The 27,179-nt window shown below is 42.4% G+C and overlaps 1 protein-coding gene across 1 annotated transcript in view; it reads right to left on the bottom strand.

Annotated features, from left to right (window-relative positions):
• LOC119955556 (protein crumbs homolog 1-like) overlaps window positions 1–27,179 on the bottom strand; it is a 213,211-nt gene that overhangs the window by 35,513 nt on the left and 150,519 nt on the right. Inside the window, exons 7-11 of the mRNA XM_038781848.1 lie at window positions 15,819–16,754; window positions 11,155–11,711; window positions 9,803–9,968; window positions 7,761–8,631; window positions 5,996–6,112 (exon numbers count right to left, since the gene is read on the bottom strand). Coding sequence (XP_038637776.1) covers window positions 5,996–6,112; window positions 7,761–8,631; window positions 9,803–9,968; window positions 11,155–11,711; window positions 15,819–16,754 — 2,647 coding nt within the window. The remainder of the gene's footprint in view (window positions 1–5,995; window positions 6,113–7,760; window positions 8,632–9,802; window positions 9,969–11,154; window positions 11,712–15,818; window positions 16,755–27,179) is intronic.

The following is a 27,179-nucleotide window of genomic DNA, read 5'->3' as shown; positions in this document are numbered from 1 at the left end:
ACCCGGCCAAAAAGCGGCAACAGTCCCCCCCCCCCCCCCCCCCACCCCACACCCCACACCCCACAAAGTTCTTACAAATCCACAAGTCCATGGTCTTGCAAAAATCTCGTCGCCTCCTCTGCCATGTCCATTGTAGATGGGACTTTAGTTGGCAAATCAGCCGCCTTAGTACCCTGTATTCATTTTAACCAGCTGCTTGACTATATTTCATGGAAATGGCCACTTGTCAAAGCATGATGGGTATTTAGCCTTATTTCAGTCAAGAGTTTTGTATGAAATAGTCAGGTGGTCATACAATGTAAACACATGTACAGCTGCATATTGTTTTGCTGACAGCTGACAATTATTATTTTTCTCAGGCAAGGAACCCAAGGCCTGGGTCTAAAAATCTAACTCCAGCCTGATCGGTTTTCTGTCTCTTGCTAAGCTAAAGAATGATTTCTGTCCTAGATATTGATTACTGTATCATATAAATTGTCTGCCTTTACCTCTGTCAAACGGGGGCATTTGGAATGACTGCGTTTTCTGCAACCCACCACGAACTCCGTGTTTAATTAAAGGACCTTTGGCGAAAGCTCGAAGTGCTGACTTATAATTTCTTCAACATCCACGTAGAACTACTGGCTCTGTTATGTGACCTACAACCGGGCTAGGTACTTGAACAGGACCACTTTGACCCCGTTGAATCCAGCCTGGTGCTTAGCCAGCTCCTCACCCAAATCCTGGTAGTCTCGAATTTCATTCCCTTTCCATGTGCTCTTCCTCGTCTCCTTCACCCACTGCAGAATATTCTCCTTGTCCCGATATCTGAGCAGTTGTACCACCATCGCCCTTGGCTCCTTCCCTCCTTCGGCCTCCTTTTTGGCAACCTGTGCGCTTGACCCACCTTGGGAGGTCAGTCAAAGACCTCTTCCCCTACCAGCTTCCCAAGCTTGCTCACTACATATTTCGTGGCCCGCATTACCTCAATGTCTTCGGGCAATCCCATAATCTGGAGATCTGCCTCCTCGACCAGTTCTCCAAATGGTCCATTTTCTCCCTTCGCCTCCTTTGGCCCTCCGCCACCAGCGGAATCTCTGCCTCCACAGAGGGCAGCCGGTCCTCATAGTCCGCCACCATTTTCTGGAGCGAAGCACTATGCACCTCTAACCTCTGCTCCACTCTCTCACGGTTGCCCGAATCGGGTCTGCCACCCTAGCCAGGCCCTCTTAGGACCTTTGCTGCCGGAACTTGGCCGTCCAAAATGCCACCAACTGTTCCATGGGCCACTGAGCGGACAATGATGCCACAGAGTTCTCCGCCATCTTTCATTCTGTCGCACTCCGCGATAGCTCCAGGTCTGACTGTTGCCCATTTACAGCTGCACTGTTTGTTTGATAGGGCTAAGACACGCCCACCCGAAGGGGAATCCTTAGCTCTGTCTGTTCCTGTACTTTGTACCACCAATCACCCCCATGACGGGGTAACATGGACCAAACAATTCCGCCTCAAGTAGGAGCCACCAAATGCGCGACCACTCACTACTTGGTTGCCACCCAAAGTCATTTCAAAGTAATTATGTATATATCTTAGACAGCACAATTTTAAAAAATGTTCATGCCAGTACGTCAATCAGTGTAAACTTTGTGGAGTACCCAAATATCCACTTCCAGCTGTAAAACTGAAGAATCCATAAGAAACTCGTGACATCAGATCTTTTGTTTTGATGAATGTCATTAATTCTCGATCAGGCATGATAGTCTGGAGGAGTGACTCAGTAAAAATCTCAAGTACAGGATCAAAATTGTCCAGAGATGTTTAAGGGTTTGGATATGATGATCAATAATTTGGGGGATTGCTAACAGGTGATGCAGTGAACTATGTTTCAATATTTTCTTTTCATAATTTTTTCTCAATTTTACCCATTGTTCTGAAGGTGTTTACAAGTATTCGGCCTGCCTGCAGTCATCATTCAAGTATCTACCATTCAAGTAGAATCTTCAATGGGGAATGTCATCGTGAGGGAAGAGGACACATTTTAAAAGAAGTGAAGAGGGAATCTGATGATGTAACCTTTAAAGATAGCAGGACATTGTGAAAGTTGTTTAATAAAGACGGAAATGAGAATCCTTGACTTTTAGAGTTGGAATTGTGGGAGATTTCTTGTGTCTAAAAATAGGTTGTTTTTTAAAAACCTGAAATCTGGTCTAACTCAATTCTGGCTTTACTCTAGTAGGGATGGGGTGGAGAACCAATCATTTTGCAGTACTGATCACTTAAATATTGTAAGGATGAAGCTTCAGAATTAACCACCATTTAAAGGTGGTATGATCCTTTCCGCTTATCTGTTTGATCCAGTTTGATTGCCTCCGATGAGACTAATCTGTCCACCTCCAACCTCTCTGATCGCCCTTCTGCTCTCATTGCCCCAGTCCTAGCCTCTGATCTACCCTCTACTCCAGACTCCCAATCTTCTGCCGATACTGTTCACCGATCCCTCCCTCTTTGGCTTCCAATCTTCTCAACACCCCCCCCTCTTTTTCTAATTCTTCCCTTTGCTTTTCTACCTGGCTGCAACCTTGTGCTGAAAGCGTACCTGCCTAAAAGAGCCAACTACCAAGCCTCTCTCCCTCTCTCTGCCTGGCTGAGGTTGGGAAATGGAGACAAGAAAACATTAATCAAGTCCTGCCAAGACCTGTGTCAGACAGAAAAATTGAGCTATCCCATCCACCTCAACAAAAATGATCAGGGCCATGAGTGCAAAATCGAGGAAGATATGCTGAACCTTTGTTAAACATTGGCTGGTGTCCATCTCGAGGAGTATGCTGTTACGATCTTATTTGGTGTTGTAACTGGACAGGAAGATCCCAGAATGGAACCCGGGCTCAAAAGACTTTCACCTTTTTTTAATCAATCATGGAGGGACAGCATCACAGGACCGCAAATTAGTTTTAACAACATGGAAAAAACATGTATTAAAAAATTGGATTATGATACAATACTCCTTTACTCACCCTTAGTTTAGCAATCACACACCGGTTTTAAGATTAACATGGGTGACAAAGTACATCTTAAGATACAACGGTCTCATTAATATAAAAAGTCTCTTTTAAGCATGCACGATGTGGTCAAATACACACACCCCACTCTGAACCCAAGTTAGTGTCTCTGGATTTATCTTCAGAATCCCACCAGGCGATTGTCACATGAGAGTTTTCGAACTCCACTCCCAAAAACATGCTTTAAAATCTTCTCTCACAGTAGCGGTTTGCTTTCCAAAATCCAGTCCAGGTTTTCCAAATGACACTTGTAAACAAAGTTTCCACTCCACTTTTAACAGCAAATCCAGTCTATGATTTAAACTATCCCCTTTAGTTTTCTTTGTCTTGACTGCTGTACAAACTGTTCACAATTGCTTTAATTTGCCCAGACTCTAGTAAAATGGCATCAGATGTTTGATTTACCTCTGCAGTCTGCTTTCCCACTCTAAATCTGGTTACTCCAATTGTCTCTTTAACTCAGAACACTTTGTTTACATTTCCTTGAACTCGTCTGAAAAATACCTTTGTCTCTGTTCTCTTGGTTTCAGTCATCTTAAGAGATTCCTTCTGCCCTATTTCCCTGATTATGGGATTTCATCTTGTTTCTGAGGAAGCATGAATCTTTGCCACTTCCTTGTACAGCTTCTCCTGGCAGAGTTGAAAGATGTTCACTTCCCGGTATCCTGTCCCCAATTGTAATATATCCAGCTAAAACTAAGAACAAAGGAAATCCATTCCCTCGGGAAAGTGGCTTCCTGTTGCTAAGCTATGCTGTCTATTTACCCTTCACATTGTAACCCTCTCTAAGCACAATAGAATCACATTTAGAATGGAAACCAACCCCACACGTATGAACACCTTTGTCCTGCATGAATCTAACTATAGATTTTCATAGAATTTACAGTGCAGAAGGAGGCCATTCAGCCATCACGTCTACACCAACTCCCTAAAGAGCACCCTACCTAAGCCCATACCTCCACTCTATCCCCCTAACCCAGAAACCCCACCAAACATTTGGACACGACAGTGAAATTTAGCATGACCAATCCGCCTATTCTGCACATCTTTTGACTGTGGGAGGAAACTGGAACACCCGGAGGAAACCCACGCAGATACAGGGAGAACATGCACACACCGCACAGACAGTGACCCAAGCCAGGAATCCCTTCCAGGCACAGAAATATTAAATTAAACATACTTAAAACTATATTTTATTTCTAATGTTTACCGATACAAATATAAATCCTTTAAAACTATCTTTGTTTTCCTAACAGTGTCCAGTTCTAAACACCACAGCACAATGTACCATCTACAAGATGCACAGCAGAAACTTAGCAAACTCTTTCAATAGCATCTTCCAAACCGGCAAATGCTATCATCTAGAGGAACAACGACAGCAGATACATGAAAACACCACGATCTGCAAGTTCCCCTTCAAACTACTCACCATCCTAACTCGGAACTATATAATTGTTTCTATTGCTAAGTCCAAAACCTATAACTTCCTTCCAACCAGCACTCCCACCAGATTAACTTGTGTGGTTCAAGGAAATGCTCATCACCACCTTGTCACATCTCAGAAACTAATAAAACAAAACTTCAGGAAGGATGTCAAGGTCTTGGAATGGAGAGAGATGGACTAAAATGGTGCCAAGAATGAGAGACTTCAGTTACATGGAAAGACTGGGTGAGCTTCTCTTGCTTTCCTTAAAGCAGAGAGCTTTCAAAATAAATTTGATACGTTCAAAATCAGGAAGGGGCTTGATAGGGTAAAGAAGGAGCAACTGGTTTAGCTCACTGGGCTAAATCGCTGGCTTTTAAAGCAGACCAAGCAGGCCAGCAGCACGGTTCGATTCCCGTACCAGCCTCCCCGGACAGGCGCCGGAATGTGGTGACTAGGGGCTTTTCACAGTAACTTCATTGAAGCCTACTCGCGACAATAAGCGATTTTCATTTCATTTCATTTCAACTGGTTCATGTGACAGAGGGGTCAGTAACTAAAGAACACAGAATTCAGGTAATTGGAAAAAGAATCAGAAGTAGTATAAGGGAAAAAATAATTACACAGCAAGTTTTGATGATCTGGAATGCATTGCCTGAAGGGATGGTAAAAAGAGACTCAAAGGAGAACTGGATACTGACTTGAAGGGGAAAATTTAGCAGGACCACAGGAAAAGAGCAATGCTTTGGGACGAATTGGATATATCTTCCAAGGAGTTAACACAGGTACTTTGCATCAAATGGCTGCCTTGTGGAATGGATTCTATTGTAACTGAGTGTCCACTCTAGCCAAATTTCTCCTCCCAACCCTGGAAAACTAAAGCGAATTACAGTACCTCCACCAAAGTTCCAGCTGAAAACAACCAACAGCAGTCAGCATAAAGATCAGCAAACACGTTTTTCGAACTCGACCTAAGGACCAGACACATCTACCGGGTCTGGCACCAAGTCGGGAGGTTAGAGAGAAAGATGAAGTGTAGATTCAGGTATATATATGCACCCTGCCTGAGTGCATATATATGCAACTTATTTAATGTGAAGTTCGAACCAGATGTAAATGTAAACAAATATTCTTGCCTAGGTAACCGGCACTGTAAAAATGTTACTTGATTTCACGTGTTTGGGGGGGGGGAGTCAGCTCCAGAAGTCTATCACTGAAGCTGCGCTTGGCAACGTGGCGGTCAATAAACAATCATTCTGGGCCCCTGATTCTTTTGTGGAAAGAGAAAAACCACAACAATTAGCACTGCCGAGAAGGGAAGTGCTGGAAAACAGTCCGAGTTAATGGGACAATTATTTTTGTACAATGTGAATACATCACCCCATGAATGTGCAACTAATCACATGGTAAATTCCAACAACACCAATATATATAAACTATGTTACCACACCATGACAAGAGATACATTCATTTACTAAAATATGGAAAGCACATGAGCAACATATTCATTGGGGTTCATAATGACTGTCATTACCTTATTCCAGTGAAGCCTGGCTGGCAGGTACAATTGGCACCCCACATTCCATCAATGCAAAGCCCTCCGTTGTTACAGCTGAAAGTCTCTCCACACTTGACTGGTGGGTAGAACCATCTAAAAAATATTAAGAATGCTTTTTATGCGCACGCAAATTTCATTTCATTACAAATGCTGGTTCATGAACAACAACACAAGTACAATAGAATCTTGGGCATTCAGCGCGCTGTGTGTTAAAGTGGGAATTTGTACTTACTTTTGAGTTTTGCCTCTATGCTATTTGGGCAGCGTACCACTCTCCCAAAAACTGGTGTTATATGCAATTTATTGAGCTGCTAGAAGCTAAATATAACGTCCCTTCTAATATTAATCCTTTTTGTGTAATAGACATACAATGTGTTGGTTCAGAGCAGGCAGAACAGCTCCCCATTGAAGCAGATGAGAAACTAATGGAATTTCCCCTTGGGGGCTTAAAAGTTACTTTCTAAGTTAGTCTTGAGTTCAAAAGTACTGATGATATTGTTTTAATTTTCAATGGAGAAATATCAATCAATTATTTTGCTTTCCTTCTCGAATGTTCCCCCCCCCCCCCCCCCCTCTCCACCCACCCCCAACACAGAAATTTATATTGAGATATGTTTTTTTTTTTGTCAACCCTTGTGTTAGCCTGGCTATTAGAGAGATGAGACTTTCCATTCATTTTAAATCCTGTTTAAATTTTAATTAATTCCATATCCTGATGCTCTTCTCTATTCCTTTAGAATATGCAATTTGATATTTTTATTGTGTTGCACATTTTATAACTTCAGATATCCTGCAACGCTTCAAATGTTTTCATTTTCTCTGAGGCGGGACCTCCAATTTCTGTTAAACTAAGCTACTGTTTCTCATATTGGTGAGAAATTATTTATCTGAAACTCACATTTTTAGTATAAAGTTGTAATACTTCGGCTAGAGAATTTGTAACTCCAAACCTTCAACTTCCAAAGAGAATTTTTCCGTATTTTATGAATTTAATACGTTACAGAAGTCGTCTTTTTCCTAAATGTTCGCTTGTATATCCAGTCTATTTGTCACACATATCAACATGCGGATAAAACAATTTAAGTGCATTGACGTGTACTAGATATATACAATCAAAACAGCCCATCTTCATTGAAGAATTTAAATATTTAATTTGATTTTTCCATTGGTAATCATTATTTATGGATTTGAAATTTAATTACCAATAATGCATTTTTTAAAAAAATCTTTCCATTTAAATCCTTATACCATCCTCCAAGATCTCCGCTTGGGAATGAGTTGAACAAATTTGAGACTGTTCTGCAACTCTGCTAAAGGAATTGGCAGAGAATGGCTTCTGATAAAAGACTGGGTTCAGGTGAAAGATTAAGTTGTAAAATGTCTGTGTTGGACACTGACTGAGGACTGACCAGATCAAAAGTGTGGTGCCATAAAGACTTGGCCACACGGGTTGGAGGTCATTGTGAACCACAGTTTGTAATGCACAACAACAGTGCAAGTAATCAGCAAAGATACACATTGATTCGGCTATCTGTTGCTGGTCTACCAAGAGTTTGCAATAATCGATTAAACTCAACTAACAATTGGCATTAGAGCAGTCGGAATCACAACAAAGATAAATCAGATATTAGAAGAATCCGGAAACAATTTTCATTTTAATTCCTATTACTCGGGTTCTATTTGTTTTAAATGGTGTGTTCAGTTTTTGTGGAGTTTTAGTATATAGAACAGGTTGGCTTACTCGCAATATCGCCCAGTGAACTGGTTCGCACAGTTGCAGAAGTAGGAGTTGATGCCGTCAATGCAGGTTCCGTTATTTCTACATTCATGGTTCACACAGTCATTTATATTATTCTCACAGTTTCTCCCAGTGTAGCCCAGATCGCAGTTACACTCGTAACCGTTCACCAAATCGCTGCAATTACCATGAACGCAGAGACTGGACATGCAGTCATCAATGTTGAATTCACACCTTTTGCCTTCCCACCCTGCAATGCAGTGACACTGGTAAATGTCAAATAGATCTTCACACGTTCCATTATTCTGGCATGGATTTGAGGAACATACTTCTGTGCCAAAGCATCCGATTTGAGTTATGGGACTGCTCACCCTGACAAACTGTTCATTATATGTAAAAAACTTTTGATTGAAGTAAGGCAGGTAGATTCCACCGATTCGAATCACACCAAGACAACCTGTAAAATTGGTGCTGAGTATTATATTTACATTGCTTTGAAGGAAATTTAAGTTGCCAGCAGTAACTGGACTGGTGGTATTGGCATCTCCATCAATAATCATGATCCACCTTGATGACATCCTAAAAGGCTCCACCATCGTGATCATCACTGAATGCCACTGGCCATCTGAGATGTTGATGTTGCTAGAAATAGTGAGGGCTTCTACGCTGTTGCCACTATACAGTCTGAACCGCAAGTGAGAATTATGGATAACAAACAAAACCGAATCAGCGCCATTGTTGGCCTGCAGCAGAACAGCATCCAAATCTCTGGTTTTGAAGTCCATGGAAATACTTATGAGATCGCCTGTGATTAACATGTTGCCAGTGTACACCACTGGAGGATTTTCACCTTGAAATGTTGCATTAGCATGACCTGTGAAACACCCACAAAAACACAAGGGAGAGGTTATTTCACTGAAGTCGACATTGCTGATTTATTACCGCCTTTTCAACCCTTCCAGCAACTTCACATTTCTAACGCACATATCTGCTTTTAAAGAAACCATGACATTTGCAACTATTTAGAATTGACTGCCTCCAAGTGGATACTCTTTTGTTTAGGAATACCCGTGCATGTGAGTAACCATCAAATTACATTGTTTGAATGGTTATATTTTAATCCAAAATTTTAATGGTACAGAAAAGGATGTAAACGGATAAGTTTTTTAATCTGTTAAAAAAAATACAGCCTAGCTAGCAACTAAAATCAGGGGCGGGATTCTCCCATGCCGCACCGTATGGGAGAATCAACGTTTTTTCCCACGGTGCCTATCCAATGCCGGCAGGCGTTTCTCCGAGGAGCGGAGAATTGGCGCCATTTGCGCCAGCGTGTTTAGCGCGGCGCTGGTAGCGGGCCGCTGTCCGCAGCCAGGCTGTCGATTCTCCGGCCTTGATGGGCCGAGCGGAAACGGCGGGAACTCTGAGCGTAGGGTCTGGGGCGGCCTGTGGGGCTGGGGAAAGTGCTCCTTCACCGGGAGGGGGGGGGGGGGGGGGGGGGGGGGCTCCGATGGGGTCTGGTCCGCGATCGGGACCCACCGATCGGCGGGCCGGTCTCTCCAGCCCCTGCCCAATTTTATTACGCTGCCGGCCCCTGAATCCCCACGCCATGTTGCGTCGGGGCAGGCGCGATAAGGAAGTCCCCCGCGCATTCGCAGGTTGCCGTGGCCCAACTCCGCATGCGCGGGTTGGCGCGACGCCCATTTGGCACCAGGGAGGCTGGAGCGGCGTGAACTGCTCCAGCGCCCTGCTGGCCCCCTATGGGGGCCAGAATTGGTAGTACCCGTGCCCGTTTCACGCCGTTGTGAAACGCGACGGCGTTCACGACGGTGCGAACACTCTGTCTCCATTTCGGAGATTTGCGCCCCAGACCTTCCAACTTGGCCTTCATCCACCGATAGAGCGGCATAGAGATAAATTCAATATAGTGTAACTTTGCAGATTTAGGTTTCAAAACCTGCAATAGAGTTTAAAATTCTATATTTTTTTATGGATCCTCATCTCTGAATATTTGCTTCTATAGATAAGTGAATTCTTGTAGTCCTTACATTCATATCCTTCTGGAAGATTCTGACAGTGACTTCCTGCAAGGCATGGATCAATCTCACACCATACTTTCTCCTCACAAGTTCTTCCAGCGTACGCCTTTGGACATTTACATTCAAAATCATTCCATGTCACAGTACAATTGCCTCCATTTTCGCAAGGTGCACTCTGCATAAAAGCAGTACATATGTTAGTTACACAAATATATACACATGTACACTATCTAACATTTTGCCCCATCGGTCAGTGATTGCACTGTCTTCCAGACCATCTTTCCTGCATTACTGCAGCAAATTCACTACTAAAGTGCTTAACTGGCTATCGCTGGAGGGGATTAAGGGGAAGTGGGAGGAAGGGTTAGGGGAGGGTATGGAGGAGGGGTAATGGTGTGAGGTGCTCCGGAGGGTGAATGCCTCAGCTTTGTGCGTGAGGTTGGGGCTGATACAGCTGAAGATGGTGCATAGGGCGCACCTCACAAAGGCGAGGATGAGCCGACTCTTTGAGGGGGTGGGGGATGTTTGTGAACGCTGCAGGGGGGGCGGGGGCCGTAAATCACATTCATTTGTTTTGGTCCATGCCCAAAACTGGAGGGAGGTCTTTCAGGGTAATTTTGATGGTGGTGCACCTCAGGCTCGAACCAGAAGCCATATTATTTCACTATTCCAGCATTGTTCTGTAAATAGAGATTAAAAATTCACCAACTTTCCCTACTGTCTAATTGCACAAATAGAAATTGGATTGCATGTATTAACACCTCTTTAAATGATCAATGGCTCTTTTTCAGTTAATAACCATGTTTCTACTTTAAAATATGCTATTTAATTACGTAATTTTTACATTCTTTTTTCTTTTCCAGTCAAATTTCACAACAGGTGACATGTCTCCTTTGATAACATGATTGAGGTGCTACTTCAATCAGGGGCGGCATAGTAGCATAATGGTTAGCACAGTTGCTTCACAGCTCCAGGGTCCCAGGTTTGATTCCCGGCTGGGTCACTGTCTGCATGTTCTCCCAGTGTCTGCGTGGGTTTCCTCCGGGTGCTCCGGTTTCCTCCCACAGTCCAAAGATGTGCGGGTTTGGTGGATTGGCCATGCTAATTTGCCCTTAGTGTCCAAAAAATGTTAAGTTGGGGTTACTGGTTTACGGGGATAGGGTAGATGCGTGGGCTTCAGTAGGGTTGGTGCAGACTCGATGGGCCGAATGGCCTCCTTCTACACTGTAAATTCTATGATTCTACTTTTACCTTTTCAAACAGGTAGCTTTGAATTTGTAGAACAGCTCCTCTCATCTTAAATGATATGTAAACCTAAAACAATTGGTTATTAAAAGTATGCAGGCAAGTTCTTTTCTCACCATACAAGAATCGTCACTGATGCATTCCTTGATCACGTTTACAAGTGTTTTACTCTTGTAAACATCCAATGAGGAGCTGTAATTTTCGATTTTCAGTGGGTAAAACTCCAGTTGCACGTTGTTCAGCCTAACATCCTGCAGGCAGCCCTTAAAAGGTCCTCCCCCAGCAGCAGAATCAATAGGGTCTTGGCCAAGGTGGACAATGTCATAAGTTTGAATCTTCAAAGGAGATAATAGATAGTCTAGCAGGACAGTGTCTGATTCGGTAACAGTTACCCAAGCTTCATCAAAACGAATTTTTATCAGTCTTTTAATGCCGTCAGCAAAATTAATCAATGAGTGTATTAGCACAGTTTTTGTCTTCATACTAATCATGCTGCTGTTCAGAGATATTGTGAGATAAGGATCTACGCCATGGTTGAGTTGTAATAGGAAGCCATCTGCCTTTAGTGTGCGCATAAAAAACGAAATAACAAATTTTGTGCCGGGTTCGTCCGTGATAATAAAAGAGGCTGAACTGCTTGAATTGTCATTGCTGAATGTTGCAGAGATGTATTCTGCAGAAGGGAGAATAAAATGAGTCTGTTTAACGTTCATAAATACAAAAGAATACATCAAAGATTTCTGGGAGGGAAGTTACCTCGTGGGCAATGAAACAAAAACGTTGTTCAGCACTTCTTTCGAATGTTGATGGGATGAATTTAATGCTCGCTGGACATGAACCAAATATTTACCTGGAATACCTCGCCAAATAAATCTTAAATTCAGCTCTGAACTGTGTTTGTTTCACATTCCTACAGACCAAAGGTGCAGCATAGTGCAGATGATTTCTCTGACAAATTACTATTCACCATTTTCATCATGGCGTTTGTTTCAGGTCACTGGTGGAATGAAATCTGCTTGTCTATTCACACACGATATCTGTTTCTCATTTTCTGCTGGTTAACAATTTGAATAATTAGGAAACTACTCAATGCAATTCAATTCCTGATCGTCACAACGCACGCTATCTGTCAATTTATTATTTAAAAAAGAAAAATAGGTTTTACTTGAATAAAATAAATGATTTTGACTCGCTGTTACTTTGCCTATGAATTTGTTCTATTTTATGTAATTAGGCCACTATGACCATAGGTTGTGTGAATTGGACATTAATCCCAGGCACCTCCCAGAAAATTTAGAGTATATTGTTGAAAGTTACGAAGTGAAAGTAAATCCAAGTGTGTTAAAGGTAGCATCGGATGACAGACGTTGAAGCCATCAAATAAATTGCCAAAAAACAGTTCTAACAATTAAATGTTTCATTTGATATTTTGAATAATCGTATTCAATGATGCTTACGACTTTTTGGAAAGAAAACTGCAATGCCAACAATTGGAGCTCAGGAACTAGAAAATTGTCCAGTGTGCATTCAAAGAAAATGTTGGCAACACATTTTTTTTCACACAAAATAGTTAAAAGCTAGAATAAAGCTAAAATAGTTAGAAGCTTCTAATAACCTTCTTATGTCTCCACAGTGTACCTTGCTGCCTCCTTCTCCCCCTCTTCATTACTCACTTATCTGATGAGGCTGCCACTGCCATTCACCTGTACCCCTGGCTGCTTCAAACTCTTTTATTGTCCAAAATGAAGAAGTATCGTTTTTGTTGATTATTTTCATTGCTGAAGTGCCAGAACGCGTTCGAAGATTCCAAATGCTCTCCATCAGGAAGGAAACTGTGAATAACTTACTGAATTGTGCAAAATAGCTGTCATATTTTGTAATTGATGTCTTTGGTGATGGTGAATGGTCATTGCTAATTGCCCAGGTATAGGCAATTGCTTGTCATAAATATCGGTGCTAAACGTGGTGGGGAGTTTACACAGGAGCAGAATTAGAACGTTCGTCAGATTGAGGCTGCTCCACCATGCGATCATAGCTGATATGTTCCTCATCCGCATTCTCCTGCCTTATCCCCATAACCCCTGATCCCCTTTATTAATCAAGAAATCCCCTTATTATTCAAGAACGCCAGATTTGTGCTTGAGGTGCCTATAGGCTACAGACCAAAAACTTGAAGGTGTAATTAGACGGAGTAGTTCTTTCCAAGAACATAAGAACTAGGAGCAGGAGTAGGCAATATAGCCTCTCGAGCCTGCTCCAACATTCAATACGATCATGGCGAATCTCAACATGGCTTCAATTCCACCGTCCTGCCCATTCTCCGTAACCCTTCAACCCATTACTAATTAAAAATCTGTCTAACTCCTCCTCAAATTTACTCAATGTCCCAGCAACCATTGCACTCTGGGGTAGCAAATTCCACAGATTGACAACACTTTGGGAATAGTTTCTCTTCATCTCTGTTTTAAATTTACAGCTACTTATCTTGGGACTATGACACCTAGTTCTAGAAAGAGAAAGCATCTGCTCCATGTCTACTTATCCATACCCTTTAACATCTTTTATACCTCAACTTAATCTCCCTTCATTCTAAACTCTGTAGAATATAGGCCTGAACTGCTCAATCTCTCTTCAATTAGACAAAGGACGGATTCAACTAATTGGGAAGAAAGTCCCATAGCAACCAACTTTAGCCGCATGTTTCCCGCCACTTGTAGTGGCAAGAAATACATATCGGGGCCTCAGCAGGGAACGTACGGCCGAGTCCCACAGAGCCCAGTTTTGTAATCTTTAAATGATGCTCCGATCTCCGAGGCCTGCGAAGCGACCCCGACCCCCCCCCAAACACACTATGGGAGGGGGACCCCATCCAAGGTGCCAAGATGACACTGCCAGGGTGCCCAGGTGGCACCAAGGCACCACCTTGTCCAAAGGGAATGCAGCTGGGGGCCTCCTATCCATGAGTGCTGTTCTGTCTGGTCCCAGTTTGTGGATCAACGCTCGGCCAGGGTCTCCGAAGCAAAGGGGATGAATCACAAAATCTTCAGGTACCTCGGGGATCTGCACATTAGAGTGAGACTAGCTGTCTCGTTCTAATATGCAGATTTGTCAAAATGTGATCCCACCCCCCAATGGGATTTACATCTCAACAGCTCACCAGATCGCGTTGCATCTCGCGAGGCGTTGCGAGTCGGGTGGATCCAGGGGGCGGGGTCTCCCAGATTTGATCAGCCACACTGCACCAAGGCGAGTTGTTTTTCAAACGGATCGTGGCCGTTGGATCGTGCCCGAACCCCTCATTTCTGGTATCAATGTAGGAGCCTCCTCTGAACTGTAAAGTATCCTTGCCTCTTAAATGGCTTTTTATTATAATGACCCTAATCCATTTTTGAAAGATTAGCCAGACTGTCACCAGTTATGGAATCAGAAGTACCAGGAACAGATCTGTACTGGCCTGTCACAACACTCCAGTCCAAAAGAAAACTGCCTTAATATCTAAAAATCCCAATGGAGAATCCAAAGTGGAAGTATAATAATAGATGGAATTCACCCCAAAAAATGACAAAGTGTCATTTCAGGTGGAAAAACAAGTTCCGCTGTAATTCCCATCGCACTTCTCCGACACAAAGTAATTTCTGTGGAGTCGGGGTAAAACCGGCTGGAAAAGTGATACGTGGAACTGAAAACTTTGGCAAGCCGAGCCTCACAGAGATTAGGTACCCCGATGTCAATGTGAGAGTGCAGGCCTAACCCCACCCTATTCAAGAATCACTAGCATTGGGCCCTCCCGAAGGATCTCCCTTCTGGTCACGCCCCCTTCCTACCCAGCATCAGCACTCCCCCCCCCCCCCCCCCCCCCCCCCGCCATCCTCAGCACCTGACCCCCCCACCCCATAGGTGAGAGGCAGCCCGCCATTGCATTGCCAAACGCCACACCCCCCTTTCTTGGCCATGCCCCCTTTCAGGTCACGCCCCTTGACACTAACCTGACAACCTGCCAATGCCAAACATGTCACCAATCACCCGGAGGCTCCAACAGCTAATAAATCAACAGCTTACATCTGCAATTGTCATCTTACTTCACAGCAAGGCGGGAGGGATCAGAAAGAGTAACCTTTCAAATGTTTCATCTCAAAATATGCACACTTTTGTTTTACGACACCGTTGTATTCAAATCCAAATCTAAATTCTAAGTACCTGACAAAAGACGTGGTGTGATATAAGAAACTGGACACATCCTTAAGACGTTTAGGAACTCTGGTATGATTTTAGGCTTGGTAACAAGTGAAATGATCAATTTCCTTTTACTAGGGTTAGTAAAAGGGTTAGGCTAACCTAAGTGTAGTAATTTAGTTTATTTAGGAAGTGGAAATCAAAGTCATGTTACGACAGTGGTGATATTTACAGTTAACTTTAAAAAAAAGAGGAAACCTGTTAAACTTTGCATTTATAAATAAAGTAATGAACATATTCTTGTCCAAAATGGCTTCTGAGGTTCACTCAGAAGCCTGACATCATTGTCCTGTTCCTCAACACTTGTGAATTGCCTGTCAATTGTAGCCGTGAAACAGGACCCGTACTACATGGGATTATGCTAAATATGAGTGTTAATTATTAGAGATTTTGTTTGGTTTTTTTTACAAATTGGGGTTAAGGCAGGACGTTATTAAACTCATCGGAAGTTAAGTAGGTTTCCCTGGAATATAAATGCAGCTCTGATCACAATTGGCTCTCCGTACATCTTTAATAAACACAGTAAAATAAACACTGATATGCTTACCGTGGATGCAGAAGGGACCTGTAAATGGTCGGTAACAATCGCACTTATAGCTCGTCCACAGATCCACACACTTCCCGTTGTTGTTGCACGGGTTCTGTTTGCACCAGTTTGTCTTCTCGCAACCGAGTACAAAATTCTGTGACATATTTTCTGAAATTGTTTCTGGCAATATGGTCATGTTATCAATTTCCAAATCCTGCAAGCAACCAGTAAAATAATCCTGAATTGAAAAGTACATTCCTGGGTAACCACCGATGTGTGAAGTCCTAAATGAATTCGCTGAAGGAAGGGTGGCCGATTCGATGGCTTTCCAGTTTGAACAGGTGTATTTTGGACAACTGGGATGTGTCAGGTTTATATGGAAACTTTCTCCCAGAACAACTGTTAACTGATGCCACTCGTCATCATTAACAAAATGAATGAACGAAATGCTGATTATCTGACCATTTATCACTGCAATGGACATGAGTTGGCCATTATAAAGTTGAATATGCACGTATTCATCGAGTAGATCTCCCCGATAGAATAATAGCACATTTGGTACTGTTGTCCGAAAGCGGAAACTGATGCTAAATGGCTCATCGTGTGCTTCTGTTCTGCTCTGATTAATATTTTCTGTTTGTACAATCACATAGCCACTGAGTAAGGAGAAGGTTGTTGATTTTGAACAGTTGGGGTCATAGAAACCAGGAGGACATTTGCAGCTGTAACTGTGAATGTCATTCACCAAGGTTGGGATGCACGTTGCTTCATTATGACAGTGGTGCTCCAGACAGCCAGTTAGTTGAATTGAACAGTTCTTTCCTCCCCATTTGACACCATCTTTATCCATTCCAGGACAGTTGCAGGTGTAGCCTGCAATCCCATCTTCACAAACGCCTCCATTTTTACAAGGATTACTTTTGCATTCATTGATATCAATTTGACATACCAACCCTGAGGAAGAAAAAAAAAAGAATCTTAGGCATCTTGTAGTTTCAAAACTTGTAGTCCTGTTTACGTTCTAAATATAAATTACTGATATGTAAAATCCAAGATCAAATTCACACAGCTTAATCAAACCGAACAGTTCTAACGAGATTTGGACAAATGTATACTTAACATTTTTATTTAAAGGACTCCCTAAAACTAACATATATTGAATTATAACAATATTTTGAAAATAAATCATTAATGTGCATTCATTTCAGTCGCTAATGCCGGACTTTCATGGCTTCCTGCTAACTATATTAGATTTGCTGCTTAGAAACTAACAAATACCAACATTATAGCTATTTAAATGTTGCATTGGTGTAATAACCATCGGTTCCAAAGATTCTTCTATTTGCTTTTTCCACTCTAGTTTCCGTTTTTTCCCTCGCCTCTCCTTTGTAAAAATTCTACTCCACATCTTTGAAGTATGTCTGAGGAAATGATGGCGTAGTGGAAATGTCACTGGATCAGTAGTTGCGGGACCCTGGCTACTGTTCTGGGACACGGGTTCAAGTACCACCACAGCAGTGGAATTCAATTAATAGATACCGGAAATATAAAGCTAGTTCAGTTAATGGTCACCATGACAACCATCATCGATTGTTACAAAAACCCATTCAGTTCAATATCGTCCTTTAGGGAAGGAAATCTGCCATCCTTATCTGGTCTGGCCTACATGTGACGACAGATCCACAGCAATGTGCTTGACTCTTGACTGCCTTCTACCATGGCAGTTATGGATGGGCAATAAATGCTGGCCTTGCCAGTGACGCCTGCATCCCATGAAAGAAAAAAAAAGTTACTTGCCTATTTTCATCCATCTTCATGGGCCCATTTTCCATTTTGTTAGTCAGATCCGTGTTGAAGAAAATCGTCTTTCTTTGGCTGAAAACTGCTTCCAAAGGTCAGTTTTTCAGGCCATTAAGGCTCAGTAATCTAACTGTTGACATCATCCATTTACCCTTATGCTTACAAAGCTGTCGCTTGATTCTCCAATTGACTGAGTTAACATTGAATAAGCAAGACCAAACTCTCATTTTTTTAGCTCCTCTGAGTCTCTGATTGCAGTGCAGGTTAAATCTGGGAGGTTTAGGACTACATGATCCCACATGTTGTTTTTCTTTCTCTATAATCCCCTTAATTATCAATGCCTTTAAATATTACCTGCCTTCATCCCAGCTGTTCTGCTGCCTGAGATCCTAATCCATGTCTTTTTATTAATTTATTCTTTCATCAAAGATGGGTGTTGTGTCTCGAACTGCTGCTGTACGTATGGTGTATGGATATCGAGAGTGCTGTGAGGAAAGGAGTTACGGGATTTTGACCCAGAGACAATAACGGAATGAAGATGCAGTTCCAGGACAGGATGGGGTGAGGCCTGGAAGAGAACTTCCAGGTGATGGCGTTTCTATGCATCTTGTCCTTCTAGATGGTAGAGGCCACGGGTTTGGAAAAAGCTTCGGTTGAGTCATCTCCAGACTGGATGTCTCTCATGGCCTCCCTGCTTTAATCCTCCACAAACTGCAACACATTCAGAATGCTGTTGTTCAAAACTCTCCACTTCCATTATCTCAATCTTCATGAGGCTCCACTGGCCCCTCGTGCCTCTATGAATCAATTTTGAGATCCGCATTTTTGCACCAACCAGGATGGGAATTTTAAAGCCAAGGTGTTGCTCAACTGGGAGCCGGTGTAGGTCAGTGATTAAGTTACAGCTTCTTTGAGTGATTAACGAGTCTTTTTACTCTTGTAATCTAGATTGACAAAGTACCCAGAAACATCTAGATTTAATGGCATTCTGACTTAGCTGAGACAGAAAGTTGAGAGGTCAAACTCTGCGATGCTGACAACGATGTAGTATTGAGGCTGATATTGTTTTTTTAATAAACATTGCATTCATGTTTTCTAAATTAATTTTGCTATCCAATGGAACCCACTGGAACTTGTAATTGTCTTACAGGCAGCAGGAGGCCCTTTAGAGGGGGAACAGCACTGTTAGTGGAACAAGCATAGCAACATTCAGATCATTCCTTTTACTCAGACGTTACTGCGCATCAATAAACACTTCATTCATCTCTTTCATTTATATTGTTGAAGAATCTGCATCAACGTTTCTTTTGTTAGGTCACTTTTGTGCTGGTGACATGTACCCCCAGAGATATGAATGATCGTCTGATTGATTTACTTATTGTTCAAAAAATAATAAAACTAAATGTTCACCCTATTCATCTGTGCTGTGATTAAACCATAGTCTTTAATTTCCTTTATTTTTTCATTGATGCTCCTCTATTGAAATATTCTAACCAGAACATAGTAACAGAGAGATATAGACACGTTAAATGAATTGGCAAAAACTTGGCAGATTGAATGTAAGTCAGGAAAAATAGAGGAGCTATATATTATTTAAATAGAGAAAGACTGTAGAAAGCTGCAGCACAGAGGGATTTGGCGGTCCTCGTGCATAAATCACAAAAAGCTAGCATGCAATATCAACAGGTAAGAGGGAAGGCAAATGGAATGTTGGCCTTTATTTCAAAGGGAATGGAGCATAAAAATAGAGGTCTTGCTAAAACTACATAAGGTATGCTGTCAACAGCTTTGGGCCCCTTAGCTAAGGAAAGATCTATTGGCATTGGAGGCTGACCAGAGAAGGTTCAATAGGTTGATTCTGGGCATGGAGATATTTTCTTATGGGGAGAGCTTGAGTAGGTTGGGCCTGTACTCATTGGAGTTTAGAAGAATGAGTTATTAAAAAATATAGGATTCTCAGGAGTTTGACAGGGTACATGCTGAGAAGTTGTTTCCCCTTATAGGAGAATCTGGGACCAGAGGGCATAATCTCAGAGTAAGGGGTCGTCCATTTTTGACAGAGATGAGGACATCCTTCTCTCAGAGGGTAGGAAATCTATGAAATTCTTTACCAAGAGCTGCAGGTCCTTAAGTATGTTCAAGGCTGGGATAGACAGGTTTTTAATCAGTGAAGGAATTAAGGGTTATGGGCTAAGGCAGTAAGGTGGAGTTGAGGATTATCATGATCTCATTGAATGGTGGAGCAGACTCGATGGGCTGAATGGCATACTTCTGCTCCTATATCTTATGCTCTTCAGCTTCTTGAGGCTGTTCTGCATTCAGTGAGATCATGGCTGACACCCATCTCAAGTCCACTAACCTACTTTGACTTCATATCCTTTTACATATGATGTGGAGATGCCGGCGTTGGACTGGGGTGAGCACAGTAAGACGTCTTACAACAGCAGCTTAAAGTCCAACAGGTTTGTTTCGAATCACTAGCTTTCGGAGCACAGCTGAAGAAGGAGCTGTGCTCCAAAAGCTAGTGATTCGAAACAAACCTGTTGGACATTAACCTTGTGTTTTAAGACTTCTTCCTGTCCTTTTATACAGACATTTGACAAAAATCTATCAATCTCAAATGTAAGCTTACTAATTTAGTTGGCATCGACTGCTTTCTGTGGAAGAGTTCCATATTTCTGCCACCCTATTACCTAACTATCCTGAAACCACTGACTCTGATGTTAAGGTTATGTTTCCTTATCCTACACTACCCTAACAGCACATCTTTCAGGACTTGTGGGAGGAAACCGGAGCACCCGGAGGTAACCCATGCAGACACAGGGAGAACGTGCAGACTCCACACAGACAGTGACCCAAGCCGAGAGTCGAACCTGGGCCCTGCCACTGTGAAGCAACAATGCTACCCACTGTGCTACCATTCCGCAATTTGGACATTCTGAATTCTCCCTCTGTGTACCTGAACAGGTGCCGGAATGTGGTGACTAAGGGCTTTCCACGGTAACTTCATTGCAGTGTTAATGTAAGCCTACTTGTGACAATAGAAATTTTTTTTTTTTTTAAAGCAACACAAATAGTTTATTTCTACCTGACCTATCAATTCCTTTAAAAATCCTAAAAACGTCAATTATGTTGCAACTTAACCATACATATTCAGGGAATACTGTGTATTCTCTCCTTTTATTGTGCACCTTTGGGGCGGAATTCTCCGCAACGGCCGGCACCGTCGTGAAACCCGGAGTGTTTCACGACGGCGACGGAGGCCGCTCCTCGCCCCCTATTCTCCCCCCCTATTCTCCCCCCCCACCCCCCCCCCCCCCCCCCGGGGGGCTATGAGCGGCCGCCGAGAATGATGCGGCCGGCGGCGCATAATGACGTCAGCCGCGCATGCTCAGGTTGGCCGGCTCCAGCCCGCGCATGCGCGGTTGCCGTCTTCCCCTCCGCTGCCCCGCAAGATGTGGCGGCTTGATCTTGCGGGGTGGCGGAGGGGAAAGAGTGCATCTCTTGGAGACGCCGGCCCGACGATCGGTGGGCACCGATCGCGGGCCAGTCCCCTCCCGAGCACGGCTGTGGTGCTCAATCCCCTCTCCGCCCCCCACAGGCCCCAAACTCACCTTTTGCGATATGTTCACGCCGGCAGCGACCAGGTGTGGTTGCCACCGGCATGAACAGGTCGGGAACGGCTGGCCGCTCGGCCCATGAGGGCCGGAGAATCGCGGGTCGCCATGCGATTCTCCGAGCGGCATTTTATGGGGGGTGGGAGAATCGCGGGGGGTGCCAGAGCGATTCTCCCACCCGACCTGGGCAGCGGAGAATCGTGCCCTTGAGCTCTGGTGGCATTCCTCTTGTGGCATTAAATCATTACTGTTGTGCATAGAACAATTCACGGTTCTTCAGTTATAGGCTGCGATTTTCGAACCCTTGTGGCAGGACCCGCCGCAAGAGATTTAGCGGCCTACCCAAAAGTCCATTTTGATTATTTCTTTATATGTGAATGTTACTAGGCAGATCCCAGCTCCAGTCCCCGGCTCTTTGCTCTGTTTTCTGGTTTACGGATGCCAGGTGAGGGCACAAATGACAGTGGACCTGATGTCCATCCCTCCCCATATCATTAACAGATTGGTTATTTGTGCTATCTTGTCTGATGCAGGATAAATGGTCACTGGGACCAAGGGCAGTCTGTATCAAAGCACATCTGAGCCATGAGATGAGGAAACTGGGATAGTATAAGGTGGCAGGTTCTAGATGTCAAAGGACAATGAGGTCAGGTTTCATTGCACTTGTGACAGTGCTGGGCTCCATATCTATCTTTTCTAGCCTCCATCCTTCTAACGAATGGTTCTTATGGAGCCCTTTCAGATTCCTCCTTTTTATTCCCTTCCTCCCTTCACTGCGGCCTCACAGTGTCAGGGACTTGGGTTCAATTCCAGCCTTGGGTCACTATGCGGATATTGCACATTCTCCCCTGTCTGCGTGGGTTTCCTCCGAGTTCTCCGGTTGCATCCCACAGTACAAATATGTACGGGTTAGGTGGATTGGCCATGATAAATTGCCCCTTAGTGTCCAAGGGTGTGCAGGTTAGGTCATGAGGTTACGGGGACTGGATGGGTGACTGGACATGGGTTACGTACTCTTTCGAGGCGTCGGTTCAGACTTGATGGGCCAAATGGCCTCCTTCTGCACTGTAGGGATTCTGTATATATTTGTGTTTGCTCCTGCTTTTTCAAAATAATGTTGTCCATCCTCCTTGTGTTGAGGTTTTCCGTGACGTAAACTAAGCATTCATGTGATAAACTTTGAAAGTATGCGTTTTGACTGAAAGATTTGAACAAAAGAATTGCACAAAAACACTGCCACATCATGTAGTAATTTTTTTAAAAACCAACATTTAAAACCACTGGCTTTCCCCTTCCCAACATAGAAAAAAAACAGAGAGGAAGTAATCTGTGGGTACTGTATCATTGGAAAATCAGCCAAATTTTTAAATTGTAAGAGAACATCAATATTCAGGTGGAACATATATTCCCAACCTTGATATGCACCGAAATGCTGGAAAAAGTGGAATATTGATACAATATTCGAAATTTATACCAAATACCAGTTGAGAGTTTAGGTATACAAGTTTAAATTTTAAAGCTGAACTTCACTATGCTACAGAAAATGTGCTGTCTCTCTGTCAGGTGATTTATCTTTAACGTAAATGCAAAGGTAATTATTATGAGTTCACCTGGGATTGTCTTTGAAGATCCTGAAAAATTACATCATTTTATGTTAAATGCTAATTTGATCAAAAAGCAGAATTTTCAGCAAAAGCTTGAAAACAGCTTGGATGGACTGGATTCAAAACTCAAGCAACCGCAGATTTTCTTTCATGCGTATCTTTCCTGGAATGCTAGACACTCCATTAAACTGTAACAACAGGTTAAAATTAAGCTTCTATTTCACAAACAGGCAGCCTTAGATGTAAAATCAAATAATGATGACACCAGTACCTGTAATTAGAAAATGTCCACAAAAGAGCACTTGAGAAAGGAAAGATTTCATTGTGCTTTTCCTCTCTGCATTTGTACATGTGCCCCGACTATAGCCAAACACTGAATATGTTTGTGCTACCCTGGTGCCAGTCAGGCAAAAGCGATTAGTAATTAAACCAACCAATATAGGGAGGGCTGCACTTTAATATAAGTTGGTCTCGGCAGTAATCCGCCTCCTTTTCATCCCTACCCGGCTGGCTCCTATCAGGACTGACATGAAAAATGCTCGTTTCCTCTCTTTCGTGCGTGTTATATATTGCTACAAAGGCCAATCACCATCAATTTGACCTAACATTTCTTTGAACTTTACTGGTTTTTGCTATACGAGGGAAATAAGTTAGAGATCCACAAAAGACTACTGCAGCCATCTAATTTTTAGGGTTGCACTTTTCAATACTCGGTTCCGACTTCAAGTCTGAAAAGCGAAGGTGTGACAGGCGTCTTGTGAAATTAACTGCACACTGGACTTGCTTGTATTTTACTTTTAATTGGATTGTTCCACTCTACCTGTTCAGTTCACTGGGGAAGTTAATAGACTCCACTTGTAGACTTGAGTCACAGAGACAATGGCCTTGTAAACGTTGTGCTTGAGTTATGGAGTTGCTCCAGTGAACTGTTCTAAGCTGCATCTGTAAATTGAAGATTGTTCTGTAATTTCTCTTGTTCGTTTGTTTTATGAAACTCCTTTTTTCCACAAAATGACTCAATTCACTGTGATTATCATCGGCGACCAAACCTCATGCACCTAGACAGGCTGCGGCACAACAATCACTCCCTAATTTTTAATTGAGCTGTCATACTCGTCTCCTTCCCCCTCACCAACCCCTGTGCCCTACTGTGCTTCAGATCCTGAACACAGAACCAGTGAAAACAAAGGCATTACATGGCTAACTACAACACAGGAGCTGCTTCCTTCAAAGCATGCATAATGAGCCAAATGGCATCTTTGCTATTTTAAATTTCAAATGTGTGTACAGCGGGAGAAAGATCTGTTCATGGAAACTATAGGTATCATCGATGCAAACAATATGCACTACGGATGCTCTCTATGTAATAGGGACTGAATAATATAATTTTGTTGTGTGCGCTTTTCCAACTTTTCTCAAAATACATAGGTTTTAGCTTCATCATTTGTTCACGTTAACCCCCAAGTCAGATTCTACGTTCTTACTCTCTTTACCGTGTTCAAAATTGTAGATTCCTTAAAGTCTCAAAGGAGCTGCATACGTCTCGAGAGCAGAGACTGAAATCCTCTGAAGTGTTGGAAGTTTAAATTTGAGAAGGTAAGAGCACTGAGCCTTATGTGAGTATATTCTGAATCGGCGATTGTGTTTTATTTCTGCAAAATATTCTTATACTAAACACAAATGATTAGTAGGAACAGCAGCAGCAGCAAGAAATTATGTTTGAATATCCTCAGTCAATGAAATATTAAATCTGGGCTAGCAGGATCCGAAGCTCATAATTATATCAGCAAATCTTTCATTTTCAAAATTTGTGGATGTACATAAGTAAAGGTATTTCTTTCCTGTCTAAGCCAAGCAACTCAAAACACTATTACAAATACAGGAGCTGAAAACGCAACTTTGGGAACCTCTATTTTCATGATACATTGATTTTTTGCATTAAATATTCCATAACATACGTTTAACTTAAATTCTTCCAGCACACTATTCTTAATGAGGTATTATAACATCAGTAATGCTTTGCACTAATAAGTGCGCAGAGGAACTGGTCTTAATACCGAACTTCAAAATATGCAAAGCAATCTATAAATTCACACGATAAATCCTTAAGTGTCCATGGCTAGTTAGCAACGGTTACTGTTCAAATGAAACAGGGCTGGATGAGAAATTATTTTCTCCTTTCCTCCAGAATGTCATTGGGATCATTTTCACTTTGGATGTATAATTGGCGACAACGTAATATCACCCGCTTTACAACATTGGCCACCTCTAGTTTCAACGTGGTGTGTCATCATTTGACCTGGGTAGGATATGAAATTTATCCAAGGTCTCAGAAAACTTGAGTTTGCGACCTGTTTTGAGGTTGGGTATTGAAACGAGTTAAGTTGATTGCTCTTCCTTTGGGTTTTTTTTTAACAAAAGCCCCCTGTATTTATATTTATGCGATGACAATACTGTGCTCTCTCACATGCATATTACAAATGGTGCCATTCTTGGATCGAGTCAATTAGAAATCATGTCATGCTTGCATGCAGTGAATTGCGAATGCAGTTGCTGTATTACTACTTAAAACATGAATTACTTAGTTCAACTGAATCTGAACCATCAGTAGATATTGCCAAACTCAGCATGTTGCCAGTTTTCATTTTCTGTAGATAATAAGCTCAATATTTTGAAAGGAAACAAAACTTCAAAAGCAATATTACTCCAAGATAAATTGGGGAAATCTATTTTATCTTGATACGATGTAAAACTGTTTGCTGAATATATTTTATGCTGATTCAAGCCCTTATTTTATATCTGCTTCCCTAAATCCATGGACTCACTGCCTTGGGTCAGGGGTTAACTTCATCATAATCTGCCCCATCAGAAATTGGTCAGCATGGGGCATCGCATCAAAGCTTCAAAGTCTAATCAAATTCTGACTCCCTTAGAGATCTGAAGTCCTGCTCTTTGATTTGCCCTGTTCCTCAACTGCAATGTTTCAGGAACTTTTCGATGGTTCTGTGATGCTAATTTGATGTAATAAGCAGAAACCAGAAGTTTAAACAGTGTGGCCATGGCTGGACTAATTTACACAGCAGAGAAGATTAGCTTCTATTATTTTGCTGTCAGCTCTCGCTCCCACGCACATTCATCCAGCCCACTGAATTTACGAGAGGGGTCAGCGTGACTCAGCCACCTGCTGCTGTTTATTCAGTTCCACTGAAATCTTTTCAAAACTTGTTTTGTGGAAACTAAAAAAAAAAGTGACCTTGTCTTTTAGTGTCCTGTTTTTTCTCATTAATAAATTTTGTTCAACTTCCCCAAATGTAAGTCAAATTGGAGCAAAGGTCAGTAACCAACCATCCTTCGCTGAAATGTAGCATTAGAAATCTCGGCAGAGAGTAATTGGGGTTCACAAGATAAACTTCAGAAATGCTTCACTGTGCAAGCAGTATTGTTAACCATCCATAGGGAATTATAAAGTTCTACATAATTACAGAGACTGTGTTAGCAACCAAATTGGTTCTATTAATCCTCTTCCATTACATGCATAACATACAACACTGAAAGTTTCTCTAATTCTTTACTCTTCATCAGCAAAGTGCTGCAGCGTTATTTGTATCTATCTGTGTTTATTAAGTCGAATCATGACAATGCTGTGAATAGAAGGTTTAACTACCCGTTAAACAATATATTTTCCAAACTGTTACTTGACATGGAATATGTTGTAGGAATTACTAGCTCTGAGTTTCCTGAGAGCAATGAACTGCACCTGTCGTTCCAGTTCACATTCAGGCTGAGTGGATACCCGTGGAACCTTGACCAAAGTGGGCATGTGACATCCTGAAGGGCAGGGTGGACATGGGAAGGGTGTTTCCTCTTGTGAGAGAATCTCGAATTGGAGGTCACTGTCTAGAAATAAGGGGTCGCCCCATTTAAAACAGAGGTGAGGTGAAATTTTTTTTTCTGAGGTTCATGAGTACTATGGAATTCTCTTCCTGAAAAGGCAGTGGGAGCAGAGACTTTGAACCTTTTTAAGTCAGAGGTGGATAGATTCTTGGTAAGCAAGGGGACGATGGGTTATCAGGGATAGGCAGGAAGCAAATTTGAGGTTACTATCAGATCTGCCATGATCTTGTTGAATGGTGCAGCAGATCCAAAGGGCCGAATGGCCTATTTCTGCTCCTTGTTCGTATCTTCTTTTGTTTTCAACCCCAACAGTCAAATATGCAAAATACATCCACAGCAGAAGAAGTACCTTCTGCACAAAGTTGTGAAGTACTGAGCCTAGCACTACAGGAGAAAAAATATATTTCCTTGTCATACTAGTTTCAAATGAACAATGATCAGAGTTTGAAACTTGCAATGGTTTT

The sequence above is a fragment of the Scyliorhinus canicula genome, chromosome 21, assembly GCF_902713615.1.
Source record: "Scyliorhinus canicula chromosome 21, sScyCan1.1, whole genome shotgun sequence".
In the NCBI taxonomy this organism is placed as follows: Eukaryota; Metazoa; Chordata; class Chondrichthyes; order Carcharhiniformes; family Scyliorhinidae; genus Scyliorhinus; species Scyliorhinus canicula.
The sequence above is the reverse complement of the archived record's forward strand: the minus strand, read 5'-3'. Positions and strand labels throughout refer to the sequence as shown.